General features: G+C 42.9%; 1 protein-coding gene and 1 long non-coding RNA gene across 2 annotated transcripts in view; one reads left to right on the top strand and one right to left on the bottom strand.

Moving 5' to 3' along the window:
• Positions 1–20,278, top strand: part of LOC139812081 (cilia- and flagella-associated protein 58) — a 346,663-nt gene that overhangs the window by 89,836 nt on the left and 236,549 nt on the right. Inside the window, exons 6-7 of the mRNA XM_071776708.1 lie at positions 12,118–12,350; positions 12,451–12,862. Coding sequence (XP_071632809.1) covers positions 12,118–12,350; positions 12,451–12,862 — 645 coding nt within the window. The remainder of the gene's footprint in view (positions 1–12,117; positions 12,351–12,450; positions 12,863–20,278) is intronic.
• Positions 14,889–15,547, bottom strand: LOC139811281 (uncharacterized). The gene is made up of 2 exons (XR_011731595.1): positions 15,232–15,547; positions 14,889–15,062 (listed from the first exon to the last, which is right to left on the bottom strand). It is a non-coding gene; the product is annotated as an uncharacterized lncRNA (long non-coding RNA).

Genomic DNA, 20,278 nt, shown 5'->3' with positions numbered 1-20,278 from the left:
GAGTTATAGGTACGCTAAGAAATAAAAGCACTCTTTTTACTTTTAGGTTAAAAATCATACCTTTAAAGGACTATAGGATACAAAATGAAACATGAAACTGTTATTCATGAATTAAATCACTATACCTACAAAAGTTCATCAAAATAAAAGAGTTTGGGTTCGGCTTGTTCCCTTGTAAGTCAATCATGGTAGTAATACAAAAATGTTTATATCATGAGCTTTCGACCTATGTTTACTAAGGTTTGTTGTGCCGTAACCAGGAGTTGGTGCTCAGGGCTGGCACAGGATTCTGGAATTTCGGATTGGAGAATGAATTGCTCGTCGCACTGTGTGAAATTATTATTGAAATATATTTTTCTTGTTTAGTTAACAATTGTCCCAGTTATTTAAGTCCCGATATTCGCGTTACAGAAGTCGCTTAACGACTATAATGATTTATAATTATTGTGATAGTTATGGTGACGCACGTGTTCGTTTCGATTCTAATTAGTGACTGTTGTCAGCTCTTTGCGCTGACCTTCGCATCAGCGCTTTCGGTCGTCTTCGAGTTGAACGCTCCTGGTTCCGGTGTCGGTTTGCATCGGATGATCGATCGGTCGATGCAATCGTCAGGTTTTTGGCGGAATTCAGATTCGACTTTAGTTGCTAGGGTCGGATTACCTATTGGAGGCAACTCGGTGTTGCCAAGTACATTAATTAATCATTATAACGTTATGCGCTCACAACAGGTTTTTTGATAAATATTTCCGTTTACACAGCCAACCCCGATGACCTTGACCTTGACATATGTTGTCAAGGACATGACCCTGAGTAACTTTTCCTTATAAGTTAATCGTTCCTCATTGTTTATTTAAAAGTTATGAACAAAAGAAGTTTGAAAGATATACGAATTTGTCACTACTTTGGGAGGTAATTTGCTGATATGTGTGTTGATGTGTGTATAGACAATACACATGTAAGCGGGGGAGAGGCTACCGCCCCTTCCCCACAAGCAGGGGGTGGGGATGGACCTTGATTCGCATGAAAAGTTGAAAACCCGAACTGTACAATGATAGACCTTGTTTGTAACATAGTTGCACATTTATTATCGCAGTAAAAGATTGTACTGCAAATACATTAATTACAATTATAACGACCTGCCGTTTTATCGAACTTGGATTAGGGGTTTGATAAGTAGGCCTAGAGACAGTAATCAGTATACGATTCACACACCACGTTTATTTATTTTCGACATAAAAATTAATACTTGCGCTGATGCAATAATAATATGCAGGTTTACACGAAACGCGCGGTTACAACGGTTACAACGGTTACAACGGTAGTTGTTGCGGGCGCAACAAATTTCTCGGTTTATACGAACGCATACGCATAATTACTTTAACGGGGCGGAACGCGATATTTACAGCGCCGGTGTGCCAGTGCACACGGGGAGGCGGAACGCGATATTTACAGCGGTGATGTGCAAGTGCACACGGGGGGCGGAACGCGATATTTACAGCAACAAGAATCGAGTCGCGATTGTAAAGGAAGGAGCGATCGGTCCGGGTAGCTGGCCGGCCGGTCGGTTCGGGAACGCTGGAGCTGAGGCAACAAGAATTCGCTTGTCACGAGGCCGAGTGTCTTCGACCCTGCTTGGCTGTCGCAACCGGGAATTCAGATGAGAAAGAGTCCGGACGGCTACTAAGAGCACTTAGACGAGGCATAGATCACTGGACCTTGTTTTGTGCCGCCCTAGAAAGTTTAGGAAAGGCCTCTTCTTCTCGAGGTCGGCGGAGCTGATGCCGGTCTGGAGTAGAAGTGAGTTCTTTTGCCGCGACACTGATTTTTATACCCCCCCGGAGCGATAGATTCGGTGGGGGAGCTGATCTTCGCGCCGCGCGCCGGGCGGACGCTCCGCACTCGGCGAAGATCGGCTCCCGTCGGTGCTCGTCGGAGCTCCAAGGGGATAGCGGTGCCGCGAGCCGCAAACGCTCGCGCACACGATAATTAATTTTGAGCGTTAAAAAAAAAGTGGGCGCACCGCGCCCTATCCTCGCCCGACGGATGGTGGTCGGGCGGCATCCGGCGGATGTTAGCCGGGAGACGATGCGTTGAAACGGGTGCATCGTTACACAATATATTATTCAACAACGTATTAAACCTGGCACAATAATCTATAGTGACTGTTAGAAAGGATACAGATCTTTGAATAATTTTAATTACATACATCAGACTGTGAATCATTCTGAGAAGTTTGTAGATTCTGTGTCAGGTGTACACAAAATATAGTACAATTATGGCGCGATATGCGTGCTGCTTTGTCTTGTTTTGGCATAAAATAAGAACATTATAAATTACATAGCTAAATTTTTGTTTAAGAAACAGTATCATTTTAATGAAAAAATACCGCAATTTTTTGAAATAATGGCTTTTTTATATCCATTAACTAATGTATCAATTAATTAATGAATAAATTGTGACATATTCTTGGTAAAATTGCACAATGCTTTCGACTTTTCACGCGAACCGAGGTCCACTCCCATCCTCCCTGCTTGCGGGGGAGGGGCTACCGTCCCTCTTCCGCTCATATGTGTACTGTCTATTATGACGACACCGACAATGTCCGCCCGGTCTCGCCAGCCGGGCCGGAGCGCGCCGTCGCTTTTCTTTATTAAGGATCTCTAGTTTTTCTATAATTATTTCCCAAAATCGCGATAATACTCTCCGAAACCCAGATGGTAGCTTGACTGAATAGTTTCTTAAAATGTTGGGCGCCAGGTGCGATTCCTCACACCACGATATACGAGATCGCAATTCTGTCAGGCGTGAGTTTCTTCGAATAATCGCGGTTGGAAGAGGAGAGGGAGCCTAGCGTAAATAACACACCAGATTAACAATAAACAGGCAAATATATTTAGATTAAATAAGGTCGACGGCATGTGGAAGGAGGTAAACGTTCCACGGCGAACAAGCAGAATCCGAATAAACGCCGCGTGTCACCCCACGAGCGCGATACTCATTCCGTCGCCGAACTGCACAGCAATCCCGGCCGAATTCGCACAAGATTATTCCCCGACATAAATCGTAGCAAATCCTACCCGGACGGTTAAACGCGAAATACCCAAAAACATTTACTCACAACAACGCACGAAGTTCCGCGCTTACAACTAACGCAATTTACTTACAATTAACCGCGACAAAACCGTGAATCATTATTCACAACGAAACGCACGGATTGACTTACAATGAAACGCGACAGAATCATGAATCATTAATCCCGAAGGGGCGCAAGAAGCTTCACTTGCAACTAGCGCGGGAGTACTAATACCGACGAACGCAAAAACATTCACGTACGATTAACGCGGAAGTATGACCGCGAATCTCCTGATTACGCGAGTCCCGAAGAAACGTAACACTCACGCCACTCACGGGCGCCCGGCGCCACGGCGTGATCACGTGGTGCTCACGGCGAGCTCGCTTCGCCACGTACAGTATCCTCCGCGCGAACAATCCTCACTCCGCGAATCGTTTCGACACGGTACGCTTAAACGAACGAAGACACGAAATTACACGCAACAAGACTAACCGCACGCTGACTGTCGGCGGCCGTACGCTCGAATCCCCGAGACGGGCAATGGCGATCACTTCTCCCGGTCGGGCTCTCCCGCGGTATTTTTTTCGAGATAAAGATTAATAGCGGATCCCATACTTTTCGCGGCACAACGCGACTCCCGGGAGGGCCTCAATGTATCAATGATCTTACTGCGAGGTGGCAGAGCAGTGGCCTTACAAAAGGGCGTTCGATCCGGCAGCTCGTCGTCCTGCTCGGGGCTGGATGGTACCTTGCGATTCGGCGGCTCACACGACAGTGATCTTCCCTCGGCCGGGCGGGACCACGCTGGGCCCGCGCGCGCCCGCGCGCTTGCGCGCCGGTGTCCCTCGCCCTGTCGGTGCTGCGCCCTGGCACGTTAGCGATCCCTCTAGGCGATCGCCGCGCCTGACTAGGGCGCCCACTTGCAGCTGCTTTCTTCCGCCGGCGGTATTTTCAAAACTCACCGCCGTGAGATCGGCTGGTCAGGCCGCGACTCACGAACCGGTTGCCCGACGGCCAGGCTGGTCGGGCCATGGCTCGTCGACCGGTGGCGGTACTCCGGTGGCGGCCCCTTCCTTGACGGAGACCTTCGTCGGGGCGTCCCTTCTTCCGGGGCCCCCGTGCCTCGGGCTGCAGTTTGTTCGTGCGGGCTACCGTGCTTTGACAGGCCTTCCGTATACACCGTCCGTGGGCCTCAGCGTGACCTGCCCGCCGGCCGTCCGTCCTCATAAGCTTCCGGATGTCCACCTGTAAGTCCCACGTCGCGGCATACGCCGTTACAGAATGACCGTGGCCATCTGCTCCGTACCCTCTCGCACCTGTAAGTCTCGCAAAATTGACATTAAACCTTGCAGCCGTACACTTCGGGTAGGCAGCCGAGAGCGGGTGAAACCCCGCAAGAAACGAGTCAGCGGACGCAGGAACCAGAGGAGCGAGCGGAGAGGACAACCGCAACCCCGGGCAGCGGACGGATCGAAAATAATCGCGAACCATTTTATGTTCAAGTTAAGGAAAGACGGCGCCTGCGCCATGGCGAACGCATACGGTGTAGAATGAGAATAAAAACCTCCCAGCGAGTACGAAGGGAGGACTCGTCGTGAGGGAAGAGGCATTGAATCCAGGCAATTGTTCGGGCGTTCCATTTCCTTCAGACTGAAACTGCGCATTGCCCATATGGCTATTTCTGTCTCTAAATTAAAACAGCGTTAAGCCCATATGGCTATTTCTTTCTCCGATTAGTTTTAGTCTCCGCGAAGACGAATGATCATAACTCGTTAAAGAGATAAGTTGCGTTAAAGACCCGAATGGTCAAATTAATTCCAGATTAATTTTCATTTCGTTGCGATTCTAACAGGTTAAGTAGCATACTGTTGAAAGGGCGGCATGTCCGTGCGGCCGATGTAGTACATAGATATAGGTTAGAAAATATATCCGGCCAATCGGTCCGAAATAAGGTTTAATTGTTGCTTTGACTCACCGCCGATCGAAAAGGTCTTATTTTATTTAGCGGTTGGCGATAAAGTTTAGTTATAGTCGTCGTACAAAGATCAACGCGTTCATTCCGAGGCGTTGACGAAAAGTTACGAAGATAACCCGTATTGGGAGCACGGAGGAACATCCCCCGGACCCGGTACGCGCGTCCATCAGGTAGGCGCCGGAAGTGAAAACCTGGTGCAGCGGTGCCAAGGCAGGAAGGTTCTCACTGCGTTGCGCGTGGAAATTTCCACGGGAACCTTCCAGAACGGACGGAAATCGAAGGTGCGCAAAAGGGCACGCGAGAGGGTAGTGATAATCATCTTGTTTTTGCATGATCGCGCCAGATGTGCTGGCCGCGAACAATAGGCGAAAGAGAAAGTTCGGAAAGTGGGAGCAACCCGGCATAAGTGGGGAGGCCCAGCGAGAGCGACCGCTCGAGGCAGTCTCTCGGGTATAGCCGTGGCGAACACACGTATCACACTCTGTACGATCGGCATACGCGTTATACTTAACAACCGAGAATTCCCGCGTACTATCGCGTTAAATTACTCGTCTTAACAATAGCGAGGGGCACTTAGTTGCCAAATACAATCGAGTGTTAGCAACAATACGCGAGTTGAAATTCGGATTCATTGTTAATTAACGGAAGTGCATATCGAGTATAGAACAACCACGGGCATTGGGTCACGCGGGTACGGAATATTGTGCGGACATTATTAATCAGTGTATTTAACAACCGGATACTCGTTCGTTAATTCTGCGCACGAACATTGTATGATAGAGTGATGATCACGGCCGAGTGCGTAATCATAGTACAACAATCACGGGGCACAGAGTCCTCCGATCGGAATAATTATCTGGACTAAAAGCATCGTATCGACGAAATTAATAAGCCGAGATACGCAAATTAAACAATTGTGATTTTTATTAAATAAAGCGACATCCACACCGAAACGCGAAACTCGTGATGTGAGACACCTTTATAACATTGTGAAACGGCCTGTAGTGTTGAAATGATGATCTGGAATTAAAGAATAATTAATTCTGAAACAAATTCTCCTGATTAATTATAAAAAATTATCAATACTTACCTTCTACTCACCTTGTCCTTCGACGATGATCCAACGTTGGCCAGCGGCAATCCGGTATGCGATGTAAAGCGAGGATCCGGGGAAGCACAGCAGCAACAGCAGCGATCCATCCGGGGCAGTAACCTGAAAGAAAAGAAGTGAATTAGTATATAATTAAACATAATTATCGGGACTTACCCTTATCTGGTATGCGATGTAAAGCGAAGATCCAGAGACGGGAAACAGCAACGGCGATCCATTCCGGGCGTCGATCTGCAACAAAACTTAAAATAATTATCATATAATTATTTTATAATTATTTACCTCTATCTGGTATGCGATGTAAAGCGAGGATCCAGGAATGAGAAGCAGCAACGGTGATCCAACAGGGACATCAGTCTGAAATAAAATTCAAATAATTAGGACATAATTATTTTATCCTTACTTACCTCTATCTGGTATGCGATGTAAAGCGAGGATCCAGGGATGAGAAGCAGCAACGGTGATCCATCAGGGACATCATTCTGAAACAAAGAAATCCTATTAGCGTCTTGCGAATAATCGTGGCGTTGATGCGAACTTACCTTCTCGGTAGTCTAAGGTTAAACCGAGTGGCGACCGTTCGATAGGAATATTATCCGCCGGAATCGGGCTCAACTCGTGCCGTCCGGTCACAACCTAACCTTCAAACGCTAGCGCTCCGCCCGCCCCGGGCGGAGGCACCATCCCTGACGCCTCTCTCGGCCGAGCTACTATCCGGGTCGGGGAACGCGACATTTGTCACGTCATATACATATATCAGCAAAATATTTCCTTTAGCACTGACAAACTTGTAAATTTTTCAAACTTTTTTTGTTCATTACTTTTAAATAAGCAATGAGCGACCATTAAGTTATAAGGAAAAGTTACTCAGGATCATGTCCTTGACAACATATGTCATCGGTTAAGGTCATCGGAGCTGGCTGTGTAAAGGGAAATATTTACCCTAAGGCAAAGAAATGCACATTCACACAAATAATATTATTAGGCTACCAAGATACAGTCCTAATCGAAAATGGTGTTTTCTTTAAGTTGATTGAAAATAACGTTAAAAAGCTATAAATTATTCTTGCAACATATAGCATCATTTTTCGTTTTAGTGTAGTGTTTTATATTTACAATAATTGTCATAGTGTTAAAATATACTGCAGATTCCTATTTTATAATCATTTTATATGTGAAAGCAAATATTTATTTTAATTTGGTAACTGTCAAACAACTTGTTTCGTCCTTGATTATATATATTTCAATTTAACAGATGTTAGGTTATTGATTGATTACTCAAACAAAAAGGGGAGATTTCGGTACATTTTACAAATCTATTCTATTGATTACAAATGATATTTTATTAAAAAATATTTTTATTTCAACGTAGGGGAGACCACCTAAACAAATTTAGCCCCCCCAAGTGGATTATTGATATATTTTTTTTTACCAATCGTTTGGTGGTTGATTGGTAGTATTTGGTACCGTATTCAAAACGTTCGGTAGTTTCTCGTTTTTCTAGGAAATCAAAAACAAATTTTTGATCTTCTTTTAGCCCCCCCACTTTGACTGTGGTAGTTTTTTTTTTTTTTAATCGATTGGCGATTGATTGGCAATGTTTGGTACCGCATTAAAAACTTTTGGTGGTTGCGCGTTTCTTTAGAAAATCGAAAAAACAAATTTTTGATCTTCTCTTAGCCCCCCCACTTTGACTGTGGTAGTTTTTTTTTTTTTTTAATCGATTGGCGATTGATTGGCAATGTTTGGTACCGCATTGAAACCTTTTAGTAGTTTTGCGTTTTAAAAAGAAAAAATTAATTGTCAACAAATTTTTAACCTTCTTTAGCGCCTACACTTTGACTGTTGAGAATTTTAAATTCTTTTTTTATTAATTGTTTAGTGGTTGATTGGTAATGTTAAGAGCTGTAAGTTATTGAAAATTTTATTTTAACATTCCAGTTATGTATAGTGACGATTGCACACATTGTGGGTATTCAAGAGCGCATACGTATGTACACGCACTAGGCTCTGGGGTCACATGCGCATGCTCTAGGGCTTAAGCGGGGCGCACACACTTCTGCACAACGCATAATGCGTAAGCATAAGAAAATTGATTGGTCTATTTCCTTATGCACATGTGTATAGACCAATCAATTTTCTTATACTTACGCATTATGCGTTGTGCAGAAGTGTGTGTTCCCCGCTTTAAGGTCTATCCAGACAAACTTGCATAGGTGCATAACCATATGCATAAAGAAACGGATTGGTCTATTTTCTTATGCACATGCATATGGACCAATCAATTCTCTCATGCTTATGTTTATGCGCTATGCAAGTTTGTCTGGATTGACCTTAAAGGCCATCGCACACAAAATTGCATAGGCTGCATAAGCATAGCATAAGACCGCTGGACCAATGAGCATCCAGCATAAAGTCGCCATATTGATTTACATAAGATGCTCATTGGTCCAGCGGTCTTAAGGTAGAAGCACATAAAATTGCAGGAGCCATGAGCACGAATGCAGAAGCCATATGCGCATGCGCTATGGTATCTGAAGAGCTCTATGGCCGGTATTCATAGTCGGTTCTTATATTTAAGACCATTTTAAGTACAATCTTAAAATGTCATTAACCAATCACAGAGCCGTATTAGCATCTTAAGATATTACTTAAGACGGTCTTGAAATAAGATCTGATTATGAATACCGGCCTAACAGATACCATCGCGCATGCGCATATGGTTTCTGCATTTTGCTCATGGCTCCTGCAATTTTATGTGCTTCCACCTTTAAGGTCAATCCAGACGAACATGCATAGCGCATAAACATAAGCATAAGAGAATTGATTGGTCCATATGCATGTGCATAAGGAAATAGACCAATCAATTTTCTTATGCTTACACATTATGCGTTGTGCAGAAGTGTGTGCGCCCTGCTTAAGCCCTAGAGCATGCGCATGTGACCCCAGAGCCTAGTGCGTGTACATACGTATGCGCTCCTGAATGCCCACAATAGGTGCGTTCGGGAAGACGCTATTATGCTGCGTTCCCACTACACGCGTCGCGCGTTGCGTCACGACGCCGCGTCATGAGTTATCCAATCAAAACGTTTCATTTTATGACGTCATTTCCGACAAGATCTTGCGTCGGAAATGACGTCATAAAATGAAACGTTTTGATTGGATAACTCATGACGCGGCGTCGTGACGCGACGCGCGACGCGTGTAGTGGGAACGCAGCATTAGTGAATGTGTGCAATCGTCACTATACATAACTGGAATGTTAAAATAAAATTTTCAATAACTTACAGCTCTTAACATTACCAATCAACCACTAAACGATTGGTAAAAAAAGAATTTAAAATTCCCAACAGTCAAAGTGTAGGCGCTAAAGAAGGTTAAAAATTTGTTGACAATTAATTCTTTCTTTTTAAAACGCGAAACTACCAAAAGGTTTCAATGCGGTACCAAACATTGCCAATCAATCGCCAATCGATTAAAAAAAAAAAAACTACCACAGTCAAAGTGGGGGGGGCTAAGAGAAGATCAAAAATTTGTTTTTTCGATTTTCTAAAGAAACGCGCAACCACCAAAAGTTTTTAATGCGGTACCAAACATTGCCAATCAATCGCCAATCGATTAAAAAAAAAAAACTACCACAGTCAAAGTGGGGGGGCTAAAAGAAGATCAAAAATTTGTTTTTGATTTCCTAGAAAAACGAGAAACTACCGAACGTTTTGAATACGGTACCAAATACTACCAATCAACCACCAAACGATTGGTAAAAAAAAATATATCAATAATCCACTTGGGGGGGCTAAATTTGTTTAGGTGGGGAGACCGGGGCTAAACCGCCAACGGGGTTGAATTGCCAAATCAAATATGTCGGAACCTGTATATTGTGCGAACTCGCTATTAACATTGTAAACGCTGCTTATGGTACCCATGTAACCAACGGAGTTTCGGCAGGTTACCTGCCGTGTTATGATTTTTACGAAGGCAAACGTGTTTTCGTGGTGAAAAGTGAAATTTTCTGCGCGTGGAAATTTTGTAATATCTGCAATAATATTTGCTCTCCAAATCTCGAGGTACGTGATTATAAATGCATGCTGATTATAAAGAGTAATGCATGCTGAACACAAATCCAGTGTAGATTTCTAATATTTCATAAGCGATCAAACCTGAAATTGATTTATCCCGGAGGGGGGGGGGGGGGGCGGTTTAACCCCGGCATTTTTGAGATTTCAATTTTTCCACCGTTGTCGTTTTTTGCTCTATACCGGTTAAACAAAGCAACATAGATAAAAATTTCTATATAAATTTTGTAGCTAAAGGTTCACTCTTTACAGTGGTATACCACATTTAACTAAAATTATTTATTTTGTTGTTAAAAATCGGCACCGAAAAAAAACTGGCGGTTTAGCCCCGGTCTCCCCTACATTGCAAGAATTTTTATAATATATTTTCTCACTTTTGACATCATCAATCAAAGATGGCTGCAGCGACTGAACAAAAGTCATAAGTTTAAAAGAATACTCTGGTGGAAAAATGTCTCAGAATTTTTTATATTATTAATCAGAATTTCTATAAAAGGTTTTAGGCTTTTTTGGAATGCTCAAAATTTTTTAGATTTTTTAATACGAATTGGAACGTTTTTCAGAAAAACTCAAACAAAATAGATAATAATAATAAAATATTTTCCCCGTCAATATATCTTCGTAAAAATCTGAATAAATATGAGGAAATCTATGTAATTTATCAGAAATTTTCATACGGATACTGAAATATTCCAAAAATTTTTATTTAATTATTTCTGAAAGTATCTGAGAAATTTTATGTATTTTTTCAGAATTTTTCATAAGTCTCAATTCTTATAAATTTTTTGAGAAAATATGGGTATTTTTTAATTGTAATGAAAATTATTTATAACTTAAGGGGATCCTATAGTGGCAGTCGTTACCGACATTTTGTTAAATGCATTAAACTTTTAATTGGCTTTACAGAATTGCAAAATTCTTGTATAGAATTAAAGCACGCACAAAAATGTAGAGCGCTTCGGTCGATTTTACATCAAAAACAAAAAAAAATTAAAAAATTTGAGCACATAAAACTGTCACTGACGACAATATTTGCTTAATACAAAAATACTGCAGTTTATATACATATTATACAAAATGAGATACGTGCGCTCTAGGAAAGACATGTAAGAATAATATCGTGCATTTAAAACTTTGAAAACATAGAAAAAAAGTTGTATGTATTTAACTTTTATATGTACGAAAGCACATTCAGGTTAATAGGATAAGTAGTATTGCGTGTCGCGAAAGATGGCGCAGCAATTGGACAAGGACAGATATCTATAGTTAGACAAGGACAAATATAAAGAAAACAGGATTAGAAATGTTGACATTATCAACAAGGAAGTTTGGCCTTTGCTATAGGATCCCCTTAGGTGATGCTGGAGTCGTCTGTATTACCAACAAAATTACCATATTCTATGTTATCGACCTATAATTGTAAATACATACTGTACTTTTATATTAGACTTCTAATCTTGATTTGGAGGGTTCATCGATGTTTTTCTTATTGTACAATCCAGGGAAACTCATTTTCACTTCACGTTCGTATCAATAGCATATTTCTTATATAAAGCACATCTTCTAATAAGTTGACAGTGATCGCTGCAACTCGAGACGCCATATTAGGATAAAAGCAGGTAAGGAAATTTGTAATGCCGTCATTTTTTCTCGTTTTTTATGTAAAATCAAAATTTCCTTGAATCATTGATGTTTGTACTGCAATTATGAAGAAGCATTTTTAATTCTATCAAATTAATACGACGCTATATAAGTAGAAAGAAAATCATTATTTTGTCGGTAAAACAAACGACTCCAGCATCCCCTTAAGCCATTATTTATTTTATTAATTTAACACATCTAATATTTAATAAAAATACTAAGAAATGATGAATAAATGTAGACTGCAAACGCATCTATTGAGGCCAGCGCGAATAACATTACGAGGTTAGAGAGTTTGATAAAAGATCAAAAAATAGCAGATGAGAAAATGCAAAAGGAGATGAGCAAGCTTGTGGTAAAGAAAATGAATTTGCAAACAGATCTTGATAATGCAATTGTTGAGATAGAAAAACTAGAAAAAGAACTCTCTGATAAAGAGAAGCAGATAAGAAACATTAAGTACGAGCTTAACAGGTAGGAACAACTCACACATTATATGAATACTAATTCATAATAAAGTTTTATAATAAAAATCCCTAATGCAATTAAATATTATAAATGACAAATGTTTTAGAACAAGAGAAGACAGCGCCAAATACAAGCATGAAAAGGAACTGATAGATAAGAGATTGATGAAAGCAGAATCTGAGCGGTCCAAGTTGGAGCGTGAATTAAAGCAAGCTTTGATCAACGTCAAGAACGCCGAACAAAATGTTCAAACTTGTCGCAAGGAACAGCTTGAGGACAAGCAACGTGTCGAAATTCTGTTACGAGAGAAGAATACCATCGCCCGTAGTAAGGAGACTGCATTCGAGCGAATCAAGCGATTAAATCACGAGTTATTGCTGTGCGGACATAGTAAGAAGAAGATTGAACATGAATTGGACACACTAATCCAAACCATTGATGATATGAAAAAGCAGATGGAAGTTGTAGAGAAAGAAAGGGATAGATATAGCTTGGCGGTACAGGGATTAGAACAGCAGGTAAAGTATAAAATATTTACAGAGTACTAGAGATACCTATAATAGTGAATGTGAAAAAGAACTTTCGGCGATTGCTAATTCCGGAGATCACATTTAAAATATTTACAAAAAATTCTACAACTGAAGAAAACAATATTAAAAATATATCTTACCTGGCATATTATACCTACATAAAATGTTATGTAAAAATAATGGCAATTATAATGTATAAAATTGCTAAATTGTTAAGCTTGTTTTATGCAAAGCAAAGAGCATTGTGGTAAACGGGCAAACAATGCGAGCTAAATAAAAAGATGTTATCTTAATAAATTAATTTATTCGGTGATGTGACATTTACACGATATAAATGTTTAAAGTGTCTATAAGATGTGAGATATTACATATTAAAAAAATCATGGGTTTGGTCTTTCTAAATTAGGTAATGTAATTTTGATACTTACATATAAGCACTCTATTTAAATATTTAATAATTTAATTTATTGCGAAAAATATTATCTCAAATCTCAGCCAGGATTCGAACCTGAAACCTCTCCCATTCCGTGTAAGGTGTCGTGCCAATTCGACCACTGAGGCATGTGGTAGTATTTATTGCAATAACGCGTATAAGGTGGGACTAAATAATAAGATGGGACACCGATTTTAGTCAACGGTGTATATTCAAACCAAAGAAACATTTACTTCGCCATTGCAGAAACTGATTAATAACTGAATGTTATTAATGTATAGTAATTTTGATGCTGATATACAGGGTGTTTCTAAAACTATGTTAGAGATTTTAAGGGCGTATTCTGGGGATCAAAATAAAAAAAAAAGTTTCTATAAACATGTGTTTATAGAAAACACTATTAATTATTACGTTATGTAAAATTTCAACAATCTTTTTCCCCCAACTTTAGGGGGCTATGGGTTGGTTTCACTATCTCCAATTAAGTGTAACCTTCGATTAAACTCACTTTTCTAAGGACCGGTTTCACCATTTCCGATTAACTGTAACCTTCGATTAAACTCACTCTTTGTCTCTTTCTAAGGGAGGCTGTTAGAAAGAAATGAAGAGTGAGTTTAATCAAAGGTTACAGTTAATCGACGTTGGTGAAACTGGCCCTATAACTCGGAAGGAAAGCATTTTTGGAACCCATGTTTAGAAGAACTTTTTTTTTATTTTGACCCCTAGAATACGCCCTTAAAATCTCTGACATAGTTTTAAAAACACCCTGTATAAGCATCCTATTTAAATAACTTAATTTATTGCGAAAAATATTGCTTCAGTTTCTGGTAAAGTAAATGTGGTAAATATTGACAAAAGGAGACCCAGCTCCTATGACCTTGACCTTGACATATATTAATTATAGTGGTCACCCTCCTGAGTAACCTTCAAAAGGTTTTAGCCGTTGCTTGTTCTTTATTAAAAAATTATTAACAAAAAAGGTTGAAAAATATAGTAGTTATTTTGAATATTGAAAAGCACAAACGACCAATATGTATGTGAAAATGGTACATGTACGAACAAAAGAAAGCCATTTAAACCAGTTAATCGTTAATATATTGAACAGTCTTTTTGTTAAAGCAGAGAATAGTTGGCATAGAAAAGTATATATGAGCGATTTTACGTCAAATCGGACAAGATTTGACTTCGTATTTTTTAAATCGATTGAAACTTTTTTTAAATGAAATATACATAAAATAAGTAGTGTTCGCGAAATCGCTGATTTTTCCCAGCGGATAAACTTCCGAAAACGGCCCCCCTCCGATTTCGATGAAACTTTGTGAAAAGCTTCGTTTTGGGTCAAAATGAAAGCCCTTAAAAGGAATTTTGGCGACTCCTATGATAAAGCCATTTTTTTAGATAAAATGATAAAAAATATAGGAAAATCTTCGTAATTCTACAGGATGTTATAAATTGAATATATACTGTTTGTATTTAATGACTTTATGTTTTTATCCTCCCCCGAAAGCACGGGGGGGGGGGGGGGGGCGTGAACCTCGGTTCGCGTGGAAAGTGTATGCGTGAACTATTTCGGGACTACCGCCCCCCCCCCGAAAGCACGGGGGGGGGGTGTGCGTGAACCTCGGTTCGCGTGGAAAGTGTATGCGTGAACTATTTCGGGACTACCGCACCTCCCCCGAAAGCACGGGGGGGGGTGTGCGTGAATCTCGGTTCGCGTGGAAAGTGTATGCGTGAACTATTTCGGGACTACCGCACCTCCCCCGAAAGCACGGGGGGGGGGGTGTGCGTGAACCTCGGTTCGCGTGGAAAGTGTATGCGTGAACTATTTCGGTACTACCGCACCTCCCCCGAAAGCACGGGGGGGTGTGCGTGAACCTCGGTTCGCGTGGAAAGTGTATGCGTGACTATTTCGGGACTACCGCACCTCCCCCGAAAGCACGGGGGGGTGTGCGTGAACCTCGGTTCGCGTGGAAAGTGTAATATATTACAAAGCATATTATTTATGTATTCTGCTGTAAGTATATAATAAAAACATTAAATCATTAAATACAAACAGTATATATTCAATTTATAACATCCTGTAGAATTACGAAGATTTTCCTATATTTTTTATCATTTTATCTAAAAAAATGGCTTTATCATAGGAGTCGCCAAAATTCCTTTTAAGGGCTTTCATTTTAACCCAAAACGAAGCTTTTCACAAAGTTTCATCGAAATCGGAGGGGGGCCGTTTTCGGAAGTCTACCCTTCCCAGCAATGGAAGCGGGATGAAAAGGACGCGCGTGGAAGGTGTTAACGAATTATTCACTTTATTTATGTGTAACTCAGACCACAGTCTGAGCCGTCTTTAATGCGTCGAAAAAATATACAATCTGACTTGAGAAACGATGAGCGGTGTATAAATGAGAAGTATTTAATGTCCGTGAGTGGGCGAGACAATTATATTAATTGCCCTCCTCGTGATGATTAGCCCGTGAGCCGGTGAGACACGTGGCGGTCGGCACTCGCGCACATGTGAGCCTGAGTCGTCGTGTTGATGTACCAGAGTAGAGCTGGATGAGCGGTCGCTTTACATGTTAGAAAAAGTCTTTTGGCAGCTTCAATCACTGCGATGGGCACTTCAACTCGGAATGAATCTCGAGCAAGAACATAGAGCACACGTCGTACGTCTGGTCACAGCGCGGCCATTTGTACAAATCTGAACATCGCGAGGAAGACGTTGGCGATGAGCGCGCCCGTGCGTGCGCAAGCTGCCGCGGTGATCCGGCGTCGATACCCAATCGATGCTGCCATCTGATCGGACGGCGCAACGTTAACGGAATCTCGAACATTCCGCCCGCCATCAGCAACCTTGTTGATGATTCCTTACTCTTGATTTGATCCTTTATTCTGAGAGCACAAGTAGCACGGCAAGCTTTGCAATTAGCCGAGTGAGTTTCGTGGTAGCCGTCTTAAGGGTAACCACCTTAGTGAGTCCATCCTTGCCAGGGTGCAGTTCCGTTACTCTGGCGAGTGGCCACTTGCACGGTGGAGAGCGTTCGTCGGTAAGCAGCACGATGGAACCCACCGGATGATGCTATTTGGATATCGCCTGCTGGCGTTGCAGATAATGAGCCGACCCTTTGTGCCCAAACATGTTGAACATGCTGCTGGATGAGCTGCCACCGAGATAGTCGTGAGGTTGCTAGGTCAATCAGAGATGGCTCGGGTATGGTAGTGATTGGACCTCCAATGAGAAAACCTGTGAGCGCTGAGACGTCTTCAGGGTCGTCACTCAACGGTTTTAAGGGCCGCGAGTTGAGAATGGCCTCGATTTGTGTAAGCAACGTTGTGAGTTCTTCCGTCATAAGTAGAGTCACCCCGATAGTCCGTCTCAGATGAAACTTCAGACTTTACTACCGCCTCCCACTTGCCCCCCATGTGTGGAGCGCCTGGTGGATTGAACTCCCATCTTGTGCCATTAAGTTGCAAAACTTTAGCAATCCGTGATGTTCTTGAGAGCCCTGGATGAACATTTTCTTGAGCGCGGCGTCTGCTCCAATGAATGTTGTCCCGCAGTCCGAATACATGGTCTGAGCAATTCTCCTTCTAGCTGAGAATTTTCGGAAGGCTGCTATGAATCCTTCTGATGAGTAGTCACTGACAACTTCGAGGTGAATTGCGGAGGTGGAGAAGCAGACGAACACAGATCTATCCCTTGTATGTTTTCGCACCTCGTCCCTTCCATGTCTTGATGGTGAGCGGTCCGGCATAGTCGACTCCTGTATGAGCAAACGGACGTGACGGCGTAACCCGAGAGAAAGGTAGTTGGCCCATCAGTTGATGAACACGGATCCCCCTCTGCCGAGCACACACGACACACCGTAAGATATGAGACTTCACCGGAGCCCGTCCGCCGATGATCCAGTATTGTTGTCTGACATGAGCCAATGTCAGCTGAGTTCCTCCATGCAGGGTGCGCAGATGGGCGTGAGCGATGATTAAGGTTGAGAACCGTGAGTGGCGAGGTAAAATCGCCTGATGTTTATTGTCTTGGTCCAATGATGATTGATTGAGGCGGCCGCCAACTCGGATGATTCCTTGAGCGTCTATGTACGCAGTCAATCGACTGAAGGAGCTGTTGGTGGTCTCGAGTTGGCCGTGAGCATCTTGATCTCGTGCGTGAAGTATGCCGCTTGAGTAGCCTTGATCCAAAAAAGTCTGGCCTTCTCCAAAGCAGAGTGCGAGTCTAGCGACCCGTCCCGGAACCCTCTCAAGAGAGCGATAAACCTGAAACAGAGAGCTGTTATTTTCAATAATTTATTGGGGTTGAGTACTTGTATATGAGATTTCAATGATAGTCCGGCTGAGATGCAGCTGCATATAGAGCAATGCCAGGACGAGCCTCATGACCGCTCAACTCGTCCGGAAGCGCGGGTTGAGATGGCCATGCTTCAGGTGTGAGGATCCACGGTGGTCCCGTCCACCATAATGAGTGGCTTTGAAGTTGAGCAGTAGTTAGACCTCGTGATGCGCAGTCGGCTGGGTTGGATGTGCCAAGTACGTATCTCCAGTGAGCGTCTGCAGTGAGATCCTGGATCTGAGCAACTCGGTTTCTTAAAGTCTTTCCAGCGCGATGCATGAGATTTGATCCACGTGAGTGTCACAACAGAGTCCGTCCACAGGTGAGTTGCTGTAACGTTCAACTTCAAGGTGGCTTGAACGTATTGCATGAGTCTTAAGAGCAGCAGTGCTGCAGTGAGTTCAAGTCTCGGGATGGTGAGTCGTTTGAGTGGTGCTACCTTAGTTTTGGAGCACACCAATGAAACCGTGGCGCCATTAGAGCCGTGGACGGTGATAAATATGACTGCAGCCATTGCCAGTTGAGAAGCATCAGAAAAGCCGTAAAATTCCACTGTCGAAGAACTCCATGGATTGTACCACCGAGGTATTGAGAGCTTGATCAAGCTTGTGAGTTCTTTTCTGATAATGAGCCACCGTGATGAGAGCTGGGATGGCAGTGGTTCATCCCATCGGAGCTTTAGGTAGCCAAAGCTCCTGCAAGAGCATCTTTGCCTTGATCACCCCTGGTGATGCAAAGCCCAGTGGATCAAATATCTGAGCCACTTCAGACAAAACGAGGCGTTTGGTGAGATGATCGGTGTGCGACGAGATCCTTGTTGAGAATGTGAATGTGTCTTCTTGAGGAAGCCATCTTAATCCGAGTATTTTGTTTGCGCAATTGTCAAATGCAATTTGTGAGCCCTGCTCTTTTGCTGCTTGAACCGCAGTGAGCACATCTTGATGAGTTGCGTGCCACCTTGCTTATGGGAAGCCGCCCGCCATGCACAAGTCCGTTGAGCAGTATTGAAGTTTTTATTACCTGCTGAACGGTGGCGGCGCCTCCAAAATGTCGTCAACATCTCGACCTTGAATGATTGGCGGTACTGCGAGGGAAAAACTGTGACCTTCATCCTCCTCCAGTTACAACAGTGTTTGTACTGATAAGAACGGGGCAGCGTTGATCCCATAGGTGACCGTTGTGAGATAATGTGGCACTTTATTGAGCTGGTCGTCTATCCAGAGAACCCGTTGTAAATTCCAGTCATCTTCATGCACGTTAATCTGCCTATACATTTTGGTGATGTCAGTGGCAACTACGTGTCGAAATTGTCGAATCCAGAGTAAAACATCGGTGACGTCTAAATGCTGTGATGCAGCTTGGCTCCTGGTAGATGCACTCAAGCCATTAAATACCACACGTAATGTTGTGGTTGCACTGTCTGGTTTGAGCACTCCATGATGTGGCAAGTAATCTTGTATATGCTGATTGGAAACGGGTGAAGCCTTCTTCATGTGATTGAGCTCTCGATATTCTGTCATAAACTGATGATACAAACGTCGATAGTTGTCATCTCGGGAGAGTCTTCTTAGTAAACTTTGCAAGCATCGATGCGCAGTGAGATAAGAATTGCCAAGAGTATCAGGTGATGATTTTAATGGAATTCGAACCGTGTATCGACCGGTTGAGTCCTGCGAAACAGTGGTCTTGAAGTATTCTTCACATCTTTGCTCGTCAGGAGTGAGGTCATGATTGATACTCGCAGGCACTTCTTCTTGTGTCCAAACTCGTCGAGAGCATCTTCTCTCTCCTGAATTGATGCATGATGCACTGCAGCAGATGCCGGTGATGATGTGTCGACCGGCCCGAGAGCGAGCCATCCAAAAATTGAGAGCTGAACAATTGGCATCAATGGATCTTGTTTGATGATGTTGGGCTTAATGATCTGTCCATATGAGTCAGCTCCAATGATAATATCCACTAGCCGTAGTGTAAGGAAATCTGGATTGGCCAAGGTTAACTGGGTGAGATGCGGCCAATTCTGTGGTGCAGCGTTGAAGGATGGCAGGATGTTCGCTAACGCCTGCAGAACGTGAGCTTGAATAATGACGTCTGATCTTGAGTGAAGTGAGCGGAGATTAAGCAATGCAACTCCTCGAGTTTGCGTCGCCTTTCCGCCACCAATTCCAGTGATGAGAATGACGGAATGATGACGAGTGATGTTGAGCTGGCGAACGAGAGATTCTGAAACAAAGGTAAGTTCTGAACCTGAATCAATGAGAAGCCATATGCGTTGAGTATGAACAGATGAGCTGATCTAAGCCAGGGCCGTAGCTAGTAATGTTGAGTGTAATGAGCGGGCCAAAGATGAGTGAGCGACGATTGCACCATCTTCCTATTGAGCTGACGCAGCTGAGCTGGTGATCGGCTTCGCTGATGAGTTCGACTGATGAGCCTCATGCAGCCTCGTGTGATGTCAATTGGTGCACTTCTTGCACCCCCGTGAGCTTTTACATGAGCGGACGTTGTGGCGGCCGAGGCATTTGAACCAAAGCCTCCGTGGTATGACTAATTTTTGTCGATCGCCTGTTGAAAGATCCCTAAATTTCGTGCACATCACAATAAAGTGAGTGCCGTTGCAACAATCGCG

This window comes from Temnothorax longispinosus, chromosome 4, assembly GCF_030848805.1.
Source record: "Temnothorax longispinosus isolate EJ_2023e chromosome 4, Tlon_JGU_v1, whole genome shotgun sequence".
Taxonomy (NCBI): domain Eukaryota; kingdom Metazoa; phylum Arthropoda; class Insecta; order Hymenoptera; family Formicidae; genus Temnothorax; species Temnothorax longispinosus.
Note: the sequence above shows the minus strand (reverse complement) of the source record. Positions and strands in the feature narration are given on the sequence as shown.